Raw genomic sequence first — 23410 nt, 5'->3', positions numbered from 1 at the left:
ATCTGTTAAACGGGAACACATGAACCTGAGGCTTAATAGGCTTATACATATATATATATATATTAAAAACTACAATATCTTCCCAAGGGATTTCTTCTTCTCTTTTTTTTCCTGTAGTTTTGAACCTAAGCCACTTGTCAGCTGAGTTTTCATCAAGTACTGATGCTGATTTGAAAAGTCAAAGGAAATGTTCAAAAAGATCACATTTCATGGCATATTAAGAACATGTCCACAATTTGTGTGTGTGTTCCCTGTTACCACTTTCACTGTGAATGATGTGAAGGTATGAAAGCGTACCATACTAATGAACTGTCAATACCTTAAAAACAATATATGGTCAGCCTTAAATTTAACACAGTATTTCTGCTGAGGCAATTATTCCAGTTAATATATATTTTATTTATTAAAACAATATGCTTTCACAGTTTTATTAAAAGCAACCTAGACACAGCCAACTTCAGGATTTGGGGCTTCCGTTTTTGTCGTATGTCATATTCCTTTTCTGTTCTTCATAGCAGTTTCTATAATGGAAACTGGAAAATATGTGCTTTTGAAGAAAAGTTTTAAATCAGTCTGCAATTATGCTTGGAAAACTGAAGTTCCTTCACATTAGACAGTATATTATTACTGTGTATTATACCATTAAGTACATATGTTACAGCAGAAGGATGTTAAACAAGATTAATATACTGGAAAGAGACAATTCAGATATACCCTTAATCCAGAATTCTATTCACACTGAAACACAAACAGATCAGCTTTGCATATTATGGAGGTCCCATAATTAAGATTTCTTTCTTTAAAATGAAACAAAACTAGAAAAAATGAACGAGTTGTGGGCAGAGGTAGCTCTGTGCTTAATGTATGCTTCTATGCTCTGAAAAGGTTAGTGGACAGAGATGATACACAGTCAACATATATAAAGTTGACTGTTAAGAAACATATTCCAGAACCTGCTAATATAATATGACATTATTGTGACAATAACTTCAAGTTTATCAGTCTTTTTGCAATAAGAGTCTTAATTCACTTACCTAATAGTTTTTCTAAACTAACCTGCCTTATTTTACGCCATTAAAAGCTGGAGCTCAGCTGTGGCAACTCCTCAAACTTTATCACTGAACTTTAAAAAAAGAAAGAAGAGTGTTGACAGATCCAAGATAAGCATATATATTGCATTATTACTAACATGATAACTTAATGCAAGCAATTGTAATTGTTTTTAATAAGAGCGAAATTAAAGTGATTTTCAAAATACAGGCTCAGCTCTGAAGAGTGATAAAGAAGTATATGAATCCTTGATCTGCTATTTTTGTTAAGTTTATATACAATGCTAGGTTAAATTGAACATTATTTAAGACTTACAGGTTATATAAAATTAGTGGGGTGTAAACAAAAGAGCAAATAAATGGTAGCCTAAAAGACTCTTCATGACCAGCCACCTTCACATGGTTTTGTAGTAAACAGCTTGCATTTGAAAATGCGATTTACATTCACACACTTTGGTCGTAACCTAAAGACAAAGCTCATCCATATATTTAAGAAATATTGTGTGATAAAAGAATGTTCCAAGGGTTGATCGCACATTAAAAGCATTCAATTTTCTCAAGGTTTTAAATGATTTAACAATGTTTAGGAGGTAGAGTTCATGTCAGTGTTGACAACGAGTCCAAACATGTTAAAACTTCTATTACTGTTCTTCTTTTAAAGTAACTGATTAATCCTTGAAGCCCACACCTCTGAGAAGGAAAAGATTACAGTTATTATATTACATTGGCACTATACTGTCCGTTTAAGACATGATAATTTAATATTATTTTCTGTGGAATCTGTTTCTCAGTACTTCAAGTCAGACTGCACTATAATAAAACCTATTAATAATATACATTGGTATAATTTTAGCTATCCTAGCTACCCAAAAGTCAAAGCATCCAAGAACCCCCCCTCCCGCCATTACATTCACACAGAGGGGCCACAGGGCAAAGGTTTACTGTTGTCAATCTGTAACTTACTCTTGAAAAAATGCTAACTGCAGACCTGTTCTGACATTTCATTCTACGTTTCATATTATGAAAACTAATAGCATGTCAAAAAAGTAAACACCCAATCTATTCAATGGCATACTTGTCTGCTTGTTCTGTTACCACTGTAGCTGTTCTTTCTGGAGAATGTGAAGTTTTAAAAGTTGAACTAAGCGGGGATGAGGCACGTAGGGAAGTGGTAGAGAGACCATGTCGACGCATCTCTTGAATGGCACGCTCCCTGTTAAGTAAAAATAATAAATTGTGAGCGTATCTCCATGCATTTTGCCACACTGGAAGCAAGTTGGAGCTATACAGAGAGCAAATAATAATGATAAGAAGAAGAAGAAGAAGAAGAAGAAGAAGAAGAAGAAGAAGAAGAAGAAGCAGCAGCAGCAGCAGCCACAGTTCTATAGAAAAAGAAGAAAAAGCACTGTTACTGAGAGAGCATAAGGCGTGGAGCAGAATATGCTCAGATTCCCTCTTTCCTCGTTCAGCCAGAACCCAAGGACAACTTTCAAAACTTCATTTATTTATTCACCTTCCATCCCAAAAGGAACCTGTTCATTAATATGTTCAGAGGAGGTGGTGAGCAAAAGGGAGTTTATTGCCCCTATTTAGTCATCTATTCTAGACATGGGAGCTGGGGGGGGAAAAAATAATTTCTTTGTCAATAATTACTTTTCCACTGTTTCCACATAGGAGACGGATCTTGGTATGTATTTATTTGCTTTGTGTTTGGTTATGAAAGATTTATGTATGTGCAAATCTTACTTAGGATAGCATGCCAAAATAATTACAGAAAACAGCAAAGTAAATGAAAAACCAAACAAACATCAAGCATGATCCAGACAAAACAAAATACTGTTTTCTTTTCAATGGGAGAAGTTTGAACAATTGGGTTAAAATGTTTTAACTTTGGCTAGATTAGCCCATGTTTTATTTTCTACAGTACAGGAACACACCAACTTATTTTTTATTTACCTTTCATTTGTGAATTTTGAGATGACACTGCAGAATTTGCCACAATTTTTCCTATTGTTTTAGACTCCCACCACCAAAAGTAACAGTAAAATGTGACTAAATAGCTAAGAAAACAAGGGGCAAATTAAATGTTTTCAAAATAATGGGCAAAATTACAAGGGGAATTGTGTTCTCTTGAGCCTCAGTGCTGGGTAGGAGGACAGTGTTGCAAGTGCAAGGCCTTTTGATCCAGTGGAAAGTGTCAATTAATGAAGGAAATATTTTTGTTTATTCTCCCTTCCGCTGCAGCTCCCAGCATTCCCAAAAAATTGCTCTAGAGATTTCTCCTGCTTCCTGTCTGCTTCCTCCATTAGTGGATAAATAAAATAAAATAATAATAATAATAATAATAATAATAATAATAATAATAATAATTTATACCCCGCCCATCTGGCTGGGTTTCCCCAGCCACTCTGGGCGGCTTCCAACCAAATATTAAAAACAATACAGCATCAAATATTAAAAACTTCCCTAAACAGGGCCACCTTCAATTGTCTTTTAAAAGTAAACTTGTGTTGGAAAAAACAGCATTCGGAGAACTTATTGGATTCCACTCATAATTCTGTAATCAGATTTTTAGTCAGCTGTAATATTAAATATTTTCTGCAGAATAGTATACATAGTACTTTTATATTTCTTCTCTTAAAAACATAGGATTTGTGACACTGGGCACGTTTATAAAGCAAATTCACTTACCTTTCAAATCGTTCTGTTGTCAGCTGCCTTTTTACAATATCATAATCAGCCTGCAGCTGTGCAAGTTTATTTCGAGTTATTGAAACTTCCCTATTAACGCTCGTTCTAAAAATATTGCAAACAAAGAAAGTTCTTAACAATTGCACAGTTACAGATGGCATCTTATAGGCACTTTAAAAATAGCGGCAACAAGGCAGATAAACAAGGAGCAAGAAACAAAAACAAAAAAACCCATATACGCAGACATACAAATGTGTACACACAAATGCAGACACACACAATGAAGATATTTCTCAACTGCAAGTTTGTAACTATTATTGGGGGAGATTCTTATCAAGGTCAGTCCAGTTAAAGTATTATGCTTGGAGGCAGAGTCAGCTCAATATGAAACTTAAGACCAGCTCACAACATTTGCTCATGCTGTTAATTCCTTCCATATCTTTGGAGATTTCAAGTGTGAGGAATCAGGATGTGAATCAGAAACCCAGGGCTACATAGGACTGCACTGAGTACCCCAAACATCTAGAGCAGGAGTGTCCAACTTCCAAGAGACTGTGATCTACTCCCACTATAAAAAAACTGGCAGTGATCTACCCATCAAAGTTGTTGAGCTTTTGGGGGGATCGGGGTTCCAGGGACACCCCGTGACCGACCTGTTGGACACCCCTGATCTAGAGGGAATTTAGCACTCATGTTCGCATGAATCAGTCTCTAAAGCAGTTTCACTAGTTCCTTTAATTCACCATGGCTGAAGTCAACATCTGACCCTATGAATGGATGTGCAGTGAGACAGTACTACAAAATCACTGTTAAAATAACATATGATGCTACCCTTAATTCCAAGTAAATGCCATTATCTTTGGGTGCAAGTCTAGGAGGACTGAGGGCTGAGACAAAAATAATTAAGACTTAGAGTTTCCAGCAACTAAGTTATATAGTTTGTGCAGAATGGTGTTAGAAATTTAGGATTTTATCAGGTGAAAATGGTTTTTTATATATACAGCTAGGTTTCTCATGAGGCCAGATATCTTTGCATGAAGTTATAAACAGTAGCTTTAAAATGTTGTAAGAATAGTTCTGCACTTTACAAACATACAATTTACTCTCCGAGAGTGTTAACTTGTCCTTAAGTAGCTGTATTTCTGAATCTTTCTCATGGGTTATCAAATGATTCTGAAAATCTTTGTCTCTGCTGGTAGACAAGAGTGTTTCCAAGTTCTGTATTGTAAGCCGCTCACTGGATAGTTGTTTTTTTAACAGTTCTGTTTCTGCTCTTGCATCTTCACATTCTGATATTACCTAGAACATAAAAACAATTCATTCTAATTAAGAGTTTCAGGTTAAACATGAAAGGTCTTATTCATAGGCATCCTTTCATATAGGCAAATTCTTCGCAGATGCTTAACTTTATGTTCCTTCAATAGGTTTAGGTAGTAGTGGCCTTGTTTGCATGTCACATTTAATCAAATTATAGCTTACCAAGACCAAACAAAAGTGTTGGCTCCCCATTACACCTGCTTTGTTTCTCTTTGGGGTAAGCTAAAGTTTGGCTTAACATGCTGTCCAAACCCTTAATTGAAATATGTAGCCAAGATTTGTTCTTTGCTTCAGATCTTGCTTAATGGGAAGACACCTCAATCATTAATGAAGCCAGTATCTGAATATTTAACCATGGTTAAGTATAAACCAGTATGCATCACCATGGTTTGAAGCGGGATTGAATTTACCCTGATTAAACATTACAACTGGCCTGTCTCTCACTTTTAACTTATCTTAAGATTCAAGCCGATATTTCTTAATTTAAGGAAGTTCACATAAAAGAAGACTCATGTCCTTGCCTCTGTGAAATGTGGGATATGATGTAGGGCACTGCAGGGGAAGGCGTAATTGCTCAGATTTGGTCTTGGACCTGAGCTCAGTGAACACATGGAAGTTCGTGGAATGTTTCCCACTTCCTCCTCCCTACAGTAGCCTCCCATGCAGATTGCTCAAGAGCTCTTCCTCCACCCTCTGAAGAGGCATTTCAGCAGCCACAGCTTGCTGCAGGGGAGTGGAGGGGAAACTTGCCTTACTTGCACTTTCTCAAGTGAACAATCTTAGGATTCAAATCCTTGGGTTTACATTTTAGTGTCACATTTGACCATCTGTATTAAGTATTGAACTTATTTAGATGTGTTGTGCTGAGAGATAAGTTCTTCCTCTTACCCTCTCAAACTCCATAGATTTGGATGTTAACTGACGGGAGAGACTTTCTTTGCTGGACTCCAGTTTGGCACACAGCTCTCTAACAGAAACCACATCAACAGAAATGGAAGACTTTTCTTCTTTTTCACGTTTGAGACTCTCCTCTAGTTTGGCCATACTTTTTGCCATTGAAGAGATCTGTGATTCATAAGCTTGGTGGGCAATGATATGCTAAGTGAAAGACAAATGCAACTCTATTATTACCTGCAGGCATGTGACAGTCCATCTCACAGCACGCTAACCAAAATTCAAGCTCTCTTGATTACTGAGTTAATATAAAGAAAACAACCCCCACCAACTCGTTGCCCTCCTCCAAAATACACTTATAATCATTATAAGCCCTAACGTGCGAGAACAGAAATAGCTCTGAAATTAGTGTTCCCATGAGCTGAAATGAATTATTAATTAACACACCTTGTCCTCTGCAGAAATCTCCAATTAATGCAAAGGCGTATGATTAAGAAGGCACATCAGGAAAAGGGACTAGGTAATAAAGTTCAGCTAGTGTCAGTAATTACCTCCTGAATTTCTTTTTCCAGTAGTTCCGCTCTCTCTCTAAGATGCCGTCTCTCAGTATCAACAGAAAGGAGTTCCAGTCGTACAGAGCTGCTTTGCCCCTCAGCTTGATGGGCCTTTACTTCCCAGCTTTCAGCTTGGCTATAGAGCATCTGGAACTTTTCCAACAGCTCCTTGTTTTCTCTTTCCTAGTTCAAAGCAGAAATATATACCATTGAGCAATGAATCACTGTATCAAATGCTTTCTACCCACAAGAAATCATCACACTGCTTCACTACACATGGTAAAAGAGTTTGACCCTGAACTTGTGCTCTTCTCCATATTTAACTTGCACCCCAACTCCCACTTCTCTCCTTCCTCTTAAATAAATCATATTTTTTTACATCCTCATCTTTGTGTACAGTGAGGCTGAGTCCTTGAGTTAGAACCTCAAAGCATTTAAAGCGGATGTTGCTTTTACAAGTTGATACAAATTCTGATGATTACACATAAGAAGGGTGTCATATTTTATGCTTTGTCTGTTGTATAAATTTTCAAGGACTAAGGGGGGCAGAAATGGTCTTTTGCTATGTTCCAAATGTATGCACACATAAAACCTATAGCTCCGGCATGTGTATAAGTTTTTAAAGCATTTTGGAAGTTTGGTGTAAATAGATCTTTAAAGCAGAACACACAGAAACCCCAAACTCTTTCTCACTCTAACTGAACATAAAAAGCTATCTGCTGATTCAAAATGTGAGATACAGAAAGATTCCCTTTCAGAAGAACTCATGTTGCTCAGAGGTCTCTGGGATATATCCTTTGTCTTTGCTGTTTAAGGAAGTTTTTAAGGATGGATGTTTTATCGCTTTTTAAATTATTATTAATATTCTGTTGGGAGCCACCCAGAGTGGTGGTGGAAACATAGCCAAATGGGCAGGGTAATAATAATAATAATAATAATAATAATAATAATAATAATAATTTGCTACAAGTAACAAATTGCATGCAGTAGGAATCTGTAAGTTTGAGATATTCTGAATAAGATTTTGATTTTTAAATCATTGTAAGTACCTTTCACAAACAGAATTTTAAAAACAATGCTGTGCTACGTTACACGATAGGCTTTTCATGGACTATGTTAATTGCAATCACACTGAATACATGCAGTCTGTTACTGGCTTCAATTTAACAACCTGAGAGTGGGCATGACTCCAGCCCTTTGCACGGGGCTTGAAAGCTAAGGCTCCAATACTCAGTACAGTGGAACCTCTATTTGCGACCATAATCCATTCTGGAGGTCCGTCCAGAGGTTGAAACGGGTCGCTGGGAGAGGCGCTGTTGTGCGCGGGCGGTGACTGCCCGCTTCTGTGCATGTGCGTGAACAGCGGCAAACCCGCCAGTTACTTCCGGGTTTGCCGTGGTCGCGGCTTGGAACGACAGTAAGAAGAGGCGGTGGTAAGTAGAGGTTTGACTGTAGTGTGCATGTCAGCTGCTGAAAGAAAGCAGGAAGTCCCTGGCTACAAAACCTAATATGCTGCTGTATTGCCTGCCTAGTCAGGTCTTGAGATGCAGCTTCTAAATGCAAAAGCTCTACCCAGGTTGCAACTTCTGTTGTAGCCAATAAAAGAGGTTGCAGTGAGTGCTTGGTTGGTGTGTATCTATGTGTGGTGTCCACAACAGTTGCTCTGGTTTGCAAGTGTGCTGATGGGCCCAAAAAGATTAGAGACCCCTAGTTTAGCATTATGTTTGAATACAGGCATTGTGCTGGCAGTACAACTGTTAGGCTATATCAAACAGTATTAATATCGAAATCTGTACCTGAAGCCAAATTGTGACTTTTGGAACGTATAAGCTGAATGTTTATTGCATGTTTAGTTTTAATAGTTTCCAGCTGTCTCCACCTCTGCAGCACTCTGCTTGTGGGTTGATGCTAGGCCATGCCTGATCTTAACTTTTAAAACATGATACACCTGCTTAATAAAATATTCATGGGAACTTCCAAATGCACTTCCTCACCTTTGAGGCCATTAAACTTTCAAACCTGGAGACTTCTGTTATGTAATTATGAACTCTAATTTTCATTTCTTCTTTATCACGCAATGCTGCTTCCAGTTCAGATGAGATTGCCTATTTAGATGATAAACCATTACAAATAATATTACATGCAAATAAAATAAGGCTAGCTCTCATTTGGTAACCCTGTGCCTGAGCTGTACCAGGCTTCAGGTGGGGGTTTGTATATGTACTTCTGCATAGAAAAGAAATTCCCTATACATAGAACTTAAGAGATCAGGGAAACACTAGTTTTCTCTGTTTTGATTTTAAATAAAGGAGCATTCTATCATGCAAGTCCCCCATCTGCAGTCTGAAATGAAAAAAGCCCAGACAAAAATTAACTAACCCTAAAGGAAGAACTTCCCCAATAATGGCTAGATTCTAACTTAATGTTGTTTGAACAATCACTTGATGGCTATTTTAAAATCTCACACTTTTTACAGCTAAATGTAATCCAAAGAAAACATGTAAAGAAACACAGTTCCGAGGTAAAAAATCTGGACAGATGGCATTCCAAGTGGATAACATCACATTTAAGCAGGGTTTGGCAGTTCCTACATACATGGCATTAGTATACAGATGTCTACATCATGTTAATCCTCCAGGTGTATGCACCAGTGATCTAGTTTAAATATGAGGTTGGCTGCACATAATCCATAAATGTTTTATACATATCTAGTGTCACGTTTAAATCAGCACCCCCTAAAGTAAAAAAATATAGTTTGAATGTAATGCTGCCACTCTTAACAAACGCACCAATTAAAATTACAAATCACATCAAACATAATTTCAGGTACCTAAACACTATTTAAAGCAACTGTGACATGTATCATTATGGACTATTGTACCTGGTTTTCTCTGGCCATTGTGGATAGATCATCCTGTAATCTTCTGTTCTCTTTCAAGGCCATTTCTTTCACCCTGCTGACTTCACCAAGCTCAGAATGTGCTGCCTCGATCTGGCGACGGACGCTGGCTAGTTCTCGGTCTTTACCGCTTAAGGCATCCTTTAATTGGCTAGCAAATGGGGGATTTGGAAAACCTTAAACAGAATTTATCTTTTTGCATTATATAAATCTACGTAACAACTACATTCCAGTAACTAAGATGAATCATCTCAAGTGTTTTTAACTTTGCATTAGATAGTAATGATAACATTATTGTACAATTCCATCTTTGCAGTCTACATGGGCTTCTCACATTTCTTTATTAGCAACTTGATCGCCAAGCATTATGTCTGAAATTCTGGCACAGCACTATGATTGGTAACATGGGCCGCATAATAATAATAATTTAGAAGTACCACCAAGTTATAGTTTGTTTTAACCATATAGTAAGCCAAGACGTGGCCCAGATGTTCAAACTGCAGTTTGCTTTGCATAATATTAGTTTGCTGTTCTTCTACTTACCCTGCAAATACTCAGTTGCTATACTGAATTCCTTTGTAGCATTTGAGTATTGGCAAAGCACCATCAACTATTATCATTGGTTGGCTGTGGAAAAGATCAGGGAACATTACATTTTCCTCCTTGGAAATATTTTGCCATGCTTCTGAGGAAAAAAAAACAGCCCTCCACTGATTCTCATGTAAGGTGCACAGAATTCCACCTTAAAGTACATCTGTAAGTGCCGAATTAGGATAATTGTAATTGCCTTAGGTTCCCCCCTCCCATATTTTAGCCTTCTTCAGAGGAACCATCTTCTTCAACTGCAGTTCACGTGCAAAGGTTCAATGATAAGTATATTAGCGTATTAAAATACTTTGATTGCTATAAGCTGAAATTTCAGAGTCAAAAGTAATAATTTTCATTACTATTACTTACTCTAAGGACGACTCTAACTGAGTAAGAGTTTGTCGCAAATTGAGGATTGTTTTTTCCTATAGAAAGAAACATGATGGCAAAGATTATTGGTTTTATCTTATCCTGTAATTCACATCAGCCATACTAATAGGTATGATCAACAAGTGAAATACAGATATAACAAATATACAGCATAATACAGTACTGTTATCAATTATTCACTAGCAGTCTCTTGTAGTTAAATATTAAATATTAAAGGGTAGCTGAAGCTAAAAAATGGGGTACCTTCATTTTACTAATAGTCAATGATATTCAATATGCATTTGCATTTATTTATTTTCCTTTGTACTCTACTTTCCTTTTGGCCATCACTACTTATGGCCTGAAGGGACTGAAGTGTGAGGTTACTGGTATACCACATAACTTCCTAGGAAAAAATGTGGCCTCTTGTAACCATCCTAAATTCACAGTTTCTTTTCAGAATGCTGACAACACATGATTCTGACAGTAAGACAGAGAAACTGGAGAGCAGAGGTGGAAAACCTGTTGCACAACCCCTCCCCTTTTCACATTTACTTCAAAGTGCTTTTCCTTTCCCCTACTCTCTCTTGCCTAAAATGAAAGCAGGGAGGGAGCATGTGGGCCATGTGTCAGCATTTCTCCTCCTACTGCTTCATGCCAGCAGTCAGAAAGCTGGGGGAGAAGGGAGGAAAGAAATACGCGGAGAAGGTAAAGCTGAAAGGATCTCGGCAGCAGTTTCATTTTATAATTTTTATTACTAAATACTCATCTATTAATTCAAGCTTCTTTGTATGCATTAGATTGTGATCTCTTCAGAAGTACTTATAGGGCTGCTGTTTTTGGTGACTCTGCTGAAACTTAAGACTATAAACAATTTCCCCCTACTCATTTTTTAATCTTTAATGTACAGTTTGATTTTTTATTAAGGAAGCTGTTGACAGTTACTAATTTTCTTGAGTTCATAATTCTTTTGTTGTCTTTTATCAGTATGCACCATTCAAGACTTACAAGTGCTGACCTGGATCAAAAGTCAGGTAAGCAGAAATCCGATAGTACAATAGGCCCCCTCCTCCCAACTCTAGCGCATGTGTCCCCCTGATGTGTCTTTTTCATGCCCCGTGTACATACCTTATTGGCTAAATTGTCATCTAGATAAGCAACTCTTTCTGTCTTTTCATCTATACTTTCCTGGAGGCTGTCTTTTTCCTTAGCCAAGACATTAATTGTACTTCTGAGCACACTGATGGTCTCATCCTGTGCATGGTGCTTATTACTGAATTTACCTGAAAAAAAATAAATACTGTTTGAATTATGAAGAGCAGGGGCTCCCAAAATGTGGTCTGCAGACTGCATTCAGGGGGGCTTCAGCATGTCTGTGGATTTGTGGTTGGAGATGGCAAACAGTATGTTCATTGTAATGAAAAGCCACGTTTATTTCAATTGTATTTTAATTGCTTCTTTTATATCTTCTTTTGTATTTTATTGTACTACAATAGGAATTTATGGAAAACAATAAAATTTAATTTATGAGAAATAAAAGCAGCAATAAAATGCATTGAAAAAACCATACGGAATCTAGAACAGCACATTACAATTGATACAAAAGGCAGAAAAATAATTTCCGTATTTTTTGCTCTATAAGACTCACTTTTTCCCTCCTAAAAAGTAAGGGGAAATGTGTGTGTGCCTTATGGAGTGAATGCAGGCAGCGCACCTATCCCAGAAGCCAGAACAGCAAGAGGGATTGCTGCTTTCACTGCGCAGCAATCCCTCTTGCTGTTCTGGCTTCTGAGATTCATATTATTATTTTTCTTGTTTTCCTCCTCCAAAAACTAGGTGCGTCTTGTGGTCTGGTGCGTCTTATAGAGCGAAAAATACGGTAAGCAGTTAGCAAAGACTCCTAGCAATTTTCAAGCAGTCCATGGGGCAAAACGTTTAGGGATCTATTGATGTAGAGCTTAAAGATGACAGCTAATGTTGTGTGAGCAGACATTCACTCATGTAATGGAACTTTTCAAGCAGTCCATGGGGCAAAAAGTTTAGGGATCTATTGATATAGAGCTTAAAGATGACAGCTAATGTTGTGTGAGCAGACATTCACTCATGTAATGGAACTTCTCCTTCCGCCTGCCGCCTTATCTCTGACCCCCCCTCACCCGACAATATCTGTTCTAGAGAGTTAGGGATCACCTGACGTAGTATTTTGTGGGTGGGTGTAAGGCAGAGTTTGGCTGTGCAAATGGAAATCCACAACTTGGCAAATATCATCAGACAACTTACATTTATGTATGAGGTGGCACCTTGTTCTAGACTTTAATGATGGGCAAATCTTTACTGCTAAGTTATTGTCAATGGAAGTGAAGGAAGAATGCTCGGCAAATTCACCCCACTACAAACACCTGCCAACAAAGGTCTTTTAAAGCTAGTCCCTTGCTCTTTGATGGCTTTGAAAAACTAGAACCCTGCCAGAGGGTATATGCAATAAGTGGACTTCTCCACAATGTCTCTGAGCCTCTGAGTTATGAAAAACAGCATGGGAGGTTTGGGATCGCAAGCAGCAAGGAGCGCGGAAAAGACGCTGAGAGCTTTTCCGAGCTTCACGGGGGCTCGGGGGCAACGCAAGGGCACTGCGACCCCCAAAATCTCAAGGGGGGCACCCTTGAGGGACAAGCTACCCAGCAGCGTTGGAGGAGTCCCAAAGTTTTTTCGGGTTTTTTTTAAAGAGACTCGAAGGCGACGGGACTGAGAAACGCGAACGGTAAGCTCTGCGGACCCCGTGTAGCGATGCCTCTAGCTCCTACTGGAAAAGCGACAAATCTCCGCAACTTTAAGAACAGAACCCTCAAGATTATGGCAGAAACGACGTACTAAAAACTTTAAGCTAACAATAAGAGGGTCTCTGGATATATAAAGCCTTAATTGAGGAACCCGACTTGTTCTTCCAGAGCAAAATGGCGCAGGAAATATAGTCGCAAGAGTAAAGAAAGGAAATGACTAATCATCTGCTATAGAGAACAGAAAAGTGAAAGCCCTCAGCAACTTTGTTGGTGAGGCGAAGGAAAGACAAGTAACAAAAAGCAACTAAATAGACCTCAAGAAACTTTGTATTCTTTCTGGGGGAAAAGATTCCAAAAATAAGGGACTAAAAAAGACTGAGTGGGGATAGAGGGATAATTACCCTGAAGCACTAAATAACAACATTGGAGCATAAGGGGGAAGGTGAGGAAAGGGAGAAAAAGACGAAATATAATAAAAGCCTCCAAACAAATAAATAATAACTTTCACTTACCTGCCTTTCTTGGAGGGAAGTTTGAAATTCTGAGCATTTGGCTAAACTCCAAACGGAGATACCAACCTCCCCCCTTAAAGACTTTGGAGTTTTAACCCCTTTCTCTCCTCCTTTTCCTGGCTTTTTTCTTCTTTGCCTTTGAGAAACTGGATATGAACTGATCCCATATAGATGAACCCAAACTTTGTTTACACACCTACTCCTCTTCCTTGAAAGACTGGTTTAAAATTTGAATACATCGGACCCTTAAAGATCTTGAACTTGGTTTCTTTGGCTTTTTCTGTTTGTTTGTTTGTTCGCTTTGGAGACTAAAGTGCAACTGAACTTAAAAGAGGAACATATTTAAAATTACTGGAGGATTCAACTACTCTTACCTTATGGTCCGGACCTGATTTTTGGGGGCTTAAATTTCTGGACCCCTCCTCCCAACTGTAACCAAATAATGGATTAAGCCAGCAAGTGGCTGAAGAATACAGATTTTGGAAAGAGATTTATCTGCGGTGACTTACTTTCTAACATTGATACTTTTTTGGGGTGAAATTTTGAAACTGGATTAAGCTGACCAAGTGGCTGAAACACAATCAGAAGGGAAGAAAAGGAGTCTTTACATAAGATAAAGTTAGATATATGTTAAATTTACTTTGTTTAAAGTTCGGTTTGTTAGGATTTGTCTCTCTTTCCCTTTTTTTTCATTTTGGCTAGTACAATTTAATTTGAAATAATATTGAAATAGTATTACTGAAATACTATTGAAATAACTTAGAACTTAGAATAATTTGCATTAAGGTATTTGAGATCTTAGAATTGAAGCTGGAAATTATTTAAGCCAACTTGGCAGCATTAACGTACTGGTTGGAAACTAAAGGGACTGAGAATAATTTGAAATACACTCAGTTCCCACATATCTCTTTGAGAAACCTGAGAGTTCTAAAGCGTTTGTGAACTTAACGTCAGAAACTCAGCAGGATAGGGCCTAGACTGTGCGCCCCCTAGGGGAGAGGAAAAATATTACAAGAGTCTTAACTTAACACCAGAAAAGGACAAAATGTCGGGGAAAAATGGGAAAAAGATAGGAGGGACACCATCAGAAAGGAAAATATCCCGACAAGAAGAGATTAAAGACTTGGATATTTTGTGGCTAAAAATAAAAGAAGAGTTCAGACAGAATGAAATACATATGGAGAAAAAATTAGGAGAAATGCATGAGTTATTAGATAAAAAAATAGAAGGAGCAGTAGGAGAATTGTCAAATAAAATAAAGGATCTGACAGGTCGGTCAAAATCTTTGGAAGAGGCAAATAAAAAAATGCAGAAAGAAATGAAAGAACATAGAAAGGAGACAGATAGGTTAAAAGATGAGATAGGAGAACTGAATAAAAATCAAGACCAAGTTCTGGACAACTTAGCGATGATTGAAATGAAACAAAAGCAGTTAAATCTGAAATTTAGGGGAGTAGGAGAAGAAATAAATGAAAATATCAAAGAAAAGATGATTAAGGAACTAGCCAAATGGCTAGAGCTGAAAGAAGAAGAGGTTGTATATACGATAGAAAACGCCTTCAGAATTAAATCAAAGACTAAACAAATAAAATCAAAAAAAGTCGCAGGAGATTGCTTAGTTATTTTTAGCTCGATAGAGATGAAAAATATGATACTGAAAACAAGCTATCAAAAAAGATTAATTATTGATGGCAGACCGATCATCATCTTTAAAGAGATACCAACTAGACTCCTGCGCAAAAGAGAAGGTTATAAACAGCTGGCAAGTGTCCTAAAAAAGAATAACATACAATATAGATGGGAGTTCCCGGAAGGGATCTCCTTTTTTTACAAAGATAAAAGGTTTAGAATTGTTGAGATTCAAGAAGTGAAGAAATTCCTACGTAGATATGAGAAAGATTTAGGAAGAGTAGAGGAGAGATATGAAGGAAAAAATGGTGGTCCAGAGGAGAGGAGAAAGAAAAACGAACCGTGGAAAGACAAAGAGGACAAAGCTAGAGAAGAAGAAGTAGAGGAAGAAGAGGAGGAGGAGATTGCAGAGGAGGAGGAAGAAGAGGAGGGAGAGGTGAACAGGGAGAATAAAACCACTCGAATTTAAACTATTAGCTGTTGGTAAACGGAAAAATAGTCAATATGATGAATTTGAAAGTTTTGTCGTGGAATGTGAATGGTTTGAACGAAAAAACTAAAAGGAATAAAATAGTAAATGTGTTGAAAAGAAAGAACTTAGATCTAATTTGTTTACAGGAGACACACGTAATCAAAAAGCACAAACATATTTTGGTGCACAAAAAGTTGGGGGTGGAATTTACAAATTGTACAGCTGAAAAGAAAAGAGGGGTAGTGATTTACGTGAAAGAAAAATGGGAACCCAAAATGATCTGTAAAGACGAGGAAGGAAGGATTTTAGGTGTACAAATTAATTTCCAGGGGGAGAAAATCAATGTGATAAATATATACGCCCCAAATTTGAATAAATCGGAATTCTTTAAAAAATTGGAACAAATATTATTAGAGGTAGAATGTAATAAGACAATTCTACTAGGAGACTTTAATGGAGTACCGACACCAGAATTGGACAGACAATCAGAAAGGGGAAAAAATAATCAAGGGAAATTGCCAGGATCCTTTAATAAGTTGGAAGAAAGTTTAGATTTAATAGACATTTGGAGATATAAACATGTATTAGAGAAACAATTCACCTTCTTCTCAGAGCCACATAAGAGCTGGGGCAGAATTGATCAAATCTGGGTCTCAAGGGAATTTACTTTAAGAACTATAAAGTGTGAAATTCAACCTAGAACTCTTTCAGATCATAATTCGGTAGTTTTGGAAATAAAAGGTAAATCACAAGGCGGATTCAGATGGAGATTGAATGAACATCTATTGGAAAATGATGAAGTGGTCGGAAAAGCTAAAACCACTCTAAAAAATTATTTGGATTTGAACCTCAATACGGAAATAAGTTTGGATATAGTTTGGGACGCCAGTAAGGCTGTTTTAAGAGGGTTTTTCATTCAACAAAATAGTTATAGGAGGAAAGTAAGAGAACAGAAGAAAGAGGAAATCCTAATTCAGATAAGAGAGTGTGAGAGAAAATTAACAACAAACCCGAAAGATGAACAAAATATCCAAATAAGAAAGATGTTACAATCTCAATACTCAATGTTAATAAGTCAAGAGACTGAATGGAAAATTAAATTAATGAAACAAAAATACTTTGAGTCAGCTAATAAAACGGGTAAATTATTAGCTTGGCAATTACGAAAAAGACAAAAACAAAATGTGATAAACAAAATAAAAATAGAGGAACAACTGATAGAAGACCCAAAAGAAATAAAGGAGAATTTCCTCAAATTTTATGAGAAGTTGTACAAAAAAGAGAAGGAAGACATAACCCAAATAGAAAAATACCTAGAAGAATATAACGGGAGAACCATAACAGAGGAAGAAAGAACCCAACTTAATAACCCTATAAAAGCAGAAGAGATCCAAAATGCGATAAAGAAAATGAAAATAGGGAAAGCCCCAGGACCAGATGGATTGTCAGCTAAATATTACAAAGTATTGGAAAACCAATTAACACCAGTGTTATGTAGCATCATGAACGGTATATTGAGAGGAGGAAGAATACCAGAGACATGGAGGGAGGCTCATATTACGATGATCCCTAAACCAGATACAGACAAATTGAACATTAAAAATTATAGACCCATATCACTTTTAAATAACGATTATAAAATTTTTGCGGAAGTGATGGCAAGTAGACTTAAAAAGTGTCTAGTAAATATAATACATAAGGATCAAGCAGGATTCCTTCCAAATAGGTTCCTCAAAGATAACGTAAGGCATACCATAAACATTATAGAATATTTGGAGTGTAAGAACGAAATACCTGCGGCACTAATTTTTATAGATGCAGAAAAGGCATTTGATAATGTCTCTTGGAAGTTCCTATTGAAGAGCATGGAAAGAGCAGGGTTAGAGGGCGAGTTTATGAACGGAATAAAGGCAATATACTCGAATCAAGATGCAAAATTGATTATAAATAACAACTTAACAAATTCCTTTAAAATTGAAAAAGGAACAAGACAGGGGTGCCCTCTATCCCCTCTTTTATTCATCATGGCACTAGAGATAATTCTAAATAAAATGAGAGCAGCATCTGAGATCCGAGGGATCAAAATAGGAACAAAGGAATTCAAATTAAAAGCATACGCGGACGACTTAATGTTATCTATGGAAAACCCGCAAAAAAGTGTTGGCAGGGCCTTGGAAATGCTAGAAGATTTCGGTAAACTATCAGGGTTTAAATTAAATAAATTAAAGACAAAAATGCTGATTAAAAATTTGGGAAAAAAAGAAAGTGAAAAACTGGAGGAACAGCACGGAATTAAGGTGGTAAAAAAAATAAAATATTTGGGTATCTGGTTAACCACAAAAAATATAAATTTAATTCAAGATAATTACCTTACAACATGGAAGGAGATCAAGAAAGAAATAGATATGTGGAATAGAGTGAAACTTTCGTGGAGGGGAAGAATGGCGGCGATAAAAATGAATCTACTCCCGAGAATGCTTTTTTTGTTTCAGAACATCCCAGTGATTAGAGGATCTAAAATATTCACAGATTGGCAAAGAACCCTGTCGAAATTCATATGGCAGGGCAAAAGGCCAAGAATTAGATTCAAAATCCTTACAGATCGAAAAGAAAGAGGGGGCTTCTCAGTACCTAACCTGAAGTTATATTTTGAGGCTGCCAGCCTTTGTTGGATTAAAGACTGGATTAATCTGGAAAATACCGACCTGTTGGACCTAGAGGGGTTCGACAACAGGTTCGGCTGGCATGCCTATTTATGGCAGAATAAAGAGAAGATACATAAAGGATTCTCAAATCATATTTTTAGAGGACCCCTACTCGAAGTGTGGGAAAGAAATAAAAAACTCCTAGAATGGAAGACGCCCTGGTGGTTATCACCAATGGATATTCTAATAACTAAAAAGGCAAATATGGAGGGAGAAAGGCTGACTTATGAGGACCTACTGATAGGATCAGAAAATGGATGGAGGATGAGACCTTACGAGGAGTTGAAAGACAAATTAACGGGCTGGTTACAATTCCATCAAATAAATGCAGTATGGAGAGATGATAAAAAAGTAGGAATGAATGAAAAGAAATCTAAGTTTCAGATAGAGATAATTGAAGGCAAATCCAAATTACTATCCAAAATGTATAACATATTATTAGAGTGGGATACCAAAGATGAGGAAATAAAAGGGGTAATGACGAGATGGGCAATGGATCTGGGGTATAATATAGAGTATGACAAATGGCAGAAATTATGGACTAGTGGAATGAAATTTACAGCTTGTGTAACACTCAGGGAAAATTTAGAAAAGATGATGTACAGGTGGTACATTACCCCAGCAAAGTTGGGGAAAATGTACAAAACTGGGAATAAGAACTGCTGGAAGTGCAAGGTTAAAGAAGGTAATTTTTTCCACATGTGGTGGACATGCGAAGAAATGAAGAAATATTGGGAATATATTTATAATGAGTTAAAAAAAATATTTAAATATACATTCCCTAAAAGACCGGAAGCATTTCTACTAGGGATAGTTGGGGATGAAGTTAAAAACGAAGATAAGACATTATTTCAGTATGCCACAGCTGCCGCCAGATTGTTAATTGCCCAAAATTGGAAAAATCAAGATATCCCATCAATTAGAGAGTGGCAAACAAAATTATTTGAATCTGTTGAACTTGCAGAAATGACTCAAAAAATCAGAAACCAAAAAAATACAAAGTTTATTAATGACTGGAACAAATTTATGATATACATTGAAGGGAATTACAGAAGCCTAAAAACTATAACAGATTTGATATAAACCTTACGACGTGTAAACTATTAACAATTATTAGCTGCGGGGAAAATAAATTATGTATATTAAGAAGCCTGAAAGCGGGAGGGATGGAGGTCAATAGAGCGTAGAAGAATGATTTAAGTTCTTGAGATATAAAGAGATAATTGTGAGGACAAAGAATTGTAACGGAAATAGATAATACTTATGTTATGTTTAGATATTTGTTTTGTATTTTTCTCTCTTTTTGTAATTGTGAAGTTATTTTTTTTTTTTTTTGGTTACTTATATGAAACTCAATAAAAAGAAGTTAAAAAAAAAAAAAGAAAAACAGCATGGGAGGTATTTGCATGAACAAGAAATAACAGGGAAACATTCTTTCTTGCAGTCCTCTGGTTCCCCTCTCAAGATCTTTCTCAGCTCCTTCTCACATTCTCCTCCCTCTGTTTCTTCATTGCCAAATGAGGAATGGCTGAGAATGATGGGAAAAGCACAAGAGGACCCCTTCTTTCACGCCCATGTTTCTTTCCCTACTTCTAAATTTAGGGGTGAGGAATCTCCAGTTCATGGGCCAATGTTGGCATACCAGGGTGTGCAATTGGGCCTATGAGGCCATTTCCCCCAAACCATGTCCACCTGTCAATAAAGTGACATCACTGGGTGACAGCAGCTAATAGGCAGAGTTCTGCAACACCTGCCAATTCCCCATAGGGGTAAATCCCATTCAGACCCCTGCAGAGAGCAGGATTGAATCTCTGCTCATTAGCTGAGTGCTTCTTCTTCCATATGTTCTCTGTGGGGAAGGCACTGGCAAAGAAGTCACCTGATGTCAGATGACTGACAGGCTGGCATTCATATCCACCTGTCAAAGTTAGCCTGTGGGATGTGGGGAGATAAAGACTTGGCCCAGTGGCTCAAATAGGTTTGCTGCTTCTGCTCTAATCCCTGTTAGCAATTCAACACTAGAAAAGTGGGAAGCCATAATGGGGGACCAAATTCAATCCTACATTTGACAGTTGTTGACCCCTTGAGAAGAGGAAAGGCAGATGCCGCCAATGTTCTGTGCCAAGAGTTAAACTAGTCCCAATCTCTTGACTTTTCAGATTAAGTAGTTAAGCCGTAAATTTTTCACTCTAAGAAATAAAACAGCATTCACCTGTTTTTTCTTCAAGCAATAAAATTTCTTCTTGAGCCAAATGAAGTTCATCATCTTTAAGAGCCAACTGATGCTGCACTTCATCTAAAGATTTTTGTATCTGTTCATTTAGTAGTCTGCAGAATTGATATCCATTTTGGAGGGAGGGGGGAAACAGGTGCAGGTTTTTAAATGTAAATAAGTTAGAATATGATAAGCACAACTTGAAAACACTGCAAAGCACAGAATTATGCAGCAAAGGGAACGAAACTTTCCAATGAGCTTACATAAACAGCAATTAGTAGCTGTACCTTTTAAAGCTTTTAAAAATAGCCTCAGAAAACTAAAACCATGCATCAGGATATATCAGCTAGAAATGCAGAGACACTGAACATTATACTTTTAAGGAATCCAATCTTTTATCTCCTGAAATTGGGGCACTGACATAATTTGGGGCTTAATTCGAACCAAAGCACAGCCGAAGCCTCTTGCTTAATGAAATAACTGGACTGAACCCTAGGATGTGTTAAGTAATACTAAATTGTCTTCAAGCATATTCAGTGTTCCTTTCCATCATTACTAAGCAACTGGAATGTCCACATATTATTTTGAATTAAGGAACACAGCTTCCAATATGACTTTCAGGCAATTATGGAGCCTGCATCTCTATTTAAGGCCTGACAATTGATGCAAATATTTCCTGTAAAATGACATAAATTAATAGATTTGAGCAAGGCACCAATAAGATACTATTTAAATGGCTGAACTTACTGAAGGGAGTTTATTTCTGTTTTAAATTGTGAAGCATCTTCAGACAACTGAGACAGCTGATGAGACTTAATATTTGATTCATCTTCTAAGCAGACTATTTTGTTTTTTAACAATGAAATAGTAGTTACTTGATCAAGATGTTCAGTCTCCAACTGCAGCAGAAAACAACACACAAATATTATTTTCTGAATCTGCTAAGAGCAGCATTTTTCTTGAGAAAAAAAATTAAGTATTAAAAAAGCTAAGCAAAATCCCAATAAAGACCAGTTCACTCAAATTCAATAAAAACTGCAAAACTACGGCTGTAATCTTAAGCTCCTTAGAATCATAGGGTTGGAAGGGACTGCAAGGGTAATCTAGTCAACCCCCTTCAGCACAGAAATCACAGCTAAAAAATCCCTGACAGTGTGGCCATCCAACTTCTGATTAAAAACCTCTAATGAAAGAGAGTCCATCACCCTCTAAGGTAGTCTGTTCCATTTTTTAGTTTTGGCCCAGTTCTCCAATCTGTTAAGGTAATATTGAATCCTGATTCAATCTTCTGAGGTATGAACTACCCCTCCCAGTTTGGTGCCATCTGCAAATTTGATAAGCATCCCCTCATTAGTGAACTCCACCAAAATCTTTTAGATGTTAAGGCGCAATGTAACGGCAGTAAAGCTCACAATAATGTAGCTGCCATCAGGAATATGAAAAGGAATTGCTAAAAGTTCACATGGTGTCTATTGAAAACCTGGTCTTGCAAATGATCGTGAGAAGTAAACAGACAAAAGCCATAGTCTCAATCATAATTTGAATAGTCAACACACAAACAATGACATTCCATCACTACGCATTAATAAATTCTGATGCCAGCAAGTATTTAAATCACTTACTCTGTGAACAGTGTTTTCCAAGTCTGATATTTCCTGTTCTAACTTTGATTTTTCATCCTGATGGACCTTATGAAACAAAGAAAAACAACTCATCAGAGGGCATTGTTTAATTAACTGATTAACCTTTGAGCATCTGATCGTCTAGGGAGCATGGGAATTAGGAGACATAAAGAAAACTGCACCTACTCTCTATGCCTTTAGAACACTGAACTTGGCTAATATATGTGCTATGTGGAAAGGTGAGGCAGGAAGAACAGAGACAGAAGGCAGAGCACATGGGTTTATGTCAGGGCTGGAGTCAAACTCATGCCAGCAAGCAAGAAGCAGAGTTTGTCAGAGAAGTTAACTCTTTATTTAAAGAAATGGTATACAACTCAGCAACACTTCTCAGCAAGTCCTGCCCATATAGAGCAGCTGCCAGGACTGAATGTCCCCACCTTCAAGCTCCTCTAAAGCTCCTCCTCTGCTGGATGTTTCCCAAGCAGCCTCAAACTGCATCTAGGCATCTCTAATCTCTGCTCCACTCTATGCATCATTCTGTGTGTCATTGGAGACAAGGGGGCTCTTTTCTCCAAAAAGGGGGGGGGCAGGACATCACTTTCAAGCTGCTGCTGCTGCTGCTGCTTTTGACTGGCTCCGCCCTGCCTCCATTTGTTTCCTGCAGGTTCGACTGATAAAGAATTCCTGGGGAGCAGAGTCTGGGTGTCAGTTGTTGAAGCCTCTCCTCTGCTCCTGATGACTCTGCTGCTGGTTCCATACCAGCTCACATGGATACTCATGCAATGTTAATATTAACAACAATAGAAGCAGTGCTTTTTTCCCCTTAAAAATGTTTAGGGGTACTCTCATTTTGACTCAAGAAAATCACCATTTTATAGTTCAAGTTGGGAGAAGTAAATACAGTAAATGGACAAAAGTACAAAGATTCACAAAATGTTTAGGGGTATGCGTACCCCTGCATCCGCCCAGAAAAAAGCACTGCATATATGGGTCCAGAACACTAGAAGTATTATGTGCAAGATAGCAGCTTATTGACTTCATCTGTAGCATGGTTCCCCCCCAAAAAAACTGACGCTCTAAATTATTATTATTATTATGTATATACCACCCTTTATCA

At 37.4% G+C, this 23410-nt stretch overlaps 1 protein-coding gene across 4 annotated transcripts in view; it reads right to left on the bottom strand.

Moving 5' to 3' along the window:
- Nucleotides 1-375: 375 nt before the first annotated feature.
- Nucleotides 376-23410, bottom strand: part of CEP135 (centrosomal protein 135) — a 37506-nt gene continuing 14471 nt past the window's right edge. Inside the window, exons 13-26 of one of the 4 annotated variants that reach the window (XM_053402582.1) lie at nt 22294-22359; nt 21419-21570; nt 20669-20784; nt 11490-11644; nt 10362-10417; nt 9387-9555; nt 8500-8610; nt 6503-6688; nt 5946-6155; nt 4837-5039; nt 3741-3845; nt 2125-2262; nt 1057-1123; nt 376-533 (exon numbers count right to left, since the gene is read on the bottom strand). In XM_053402582.1, the coding sequence (XP_053258557.1) occupies nt 1075-1123; nt 2125-2262; nt 3741-3845; nt 4837-5039; nt 5946-6155; nt 6503-6688; nt 8500-8610; nt 9387-9555; nt 10362-10417; nt 11490-11644; nt 20669-20784; nt 21419-21570; nt 22294-22359 (1716 nt within the window). In that variant the 3' untranslated portion in view covers nt 376-533; nt 1057-1074. Of the gene's footprint in view, nt 1740-2124; nt 2263-3740; nt 3846-4836; nt 5040-5945; nt 6156-6502; nt 6689-8499; nt 8611-9386; nt 9556-10361; nt 10418-11489; nt 11645-20668; nt 20785-21418; nt 21571-22293; nt 22360-23410 lie in introns of all 4 variants that reach the window. The other 3 variants (XM_053402583.1, XM_053402581.1, XM_053402580.1) reach the window with 3 other exon arrangements.

Source organism: Podarcis raffonei, chromosome 9 (assembly GCF_027172205.1).
Source record: "Podarcis raffonei isolate rPodRaf1 chromosome 9, rPodRaf1.pri, whole genome shotgun sequence".
Taxonomy (NCBI): domain Eukaryota; kingdom Metazoa; phylum Chordata; class Lepidosauria; order Squamata; family Lacertidae; genus Podarcis; species Podarcis raffonei.
This window is presented reverse-complemented; position numbering and strand designations above follow the sequence as displayed.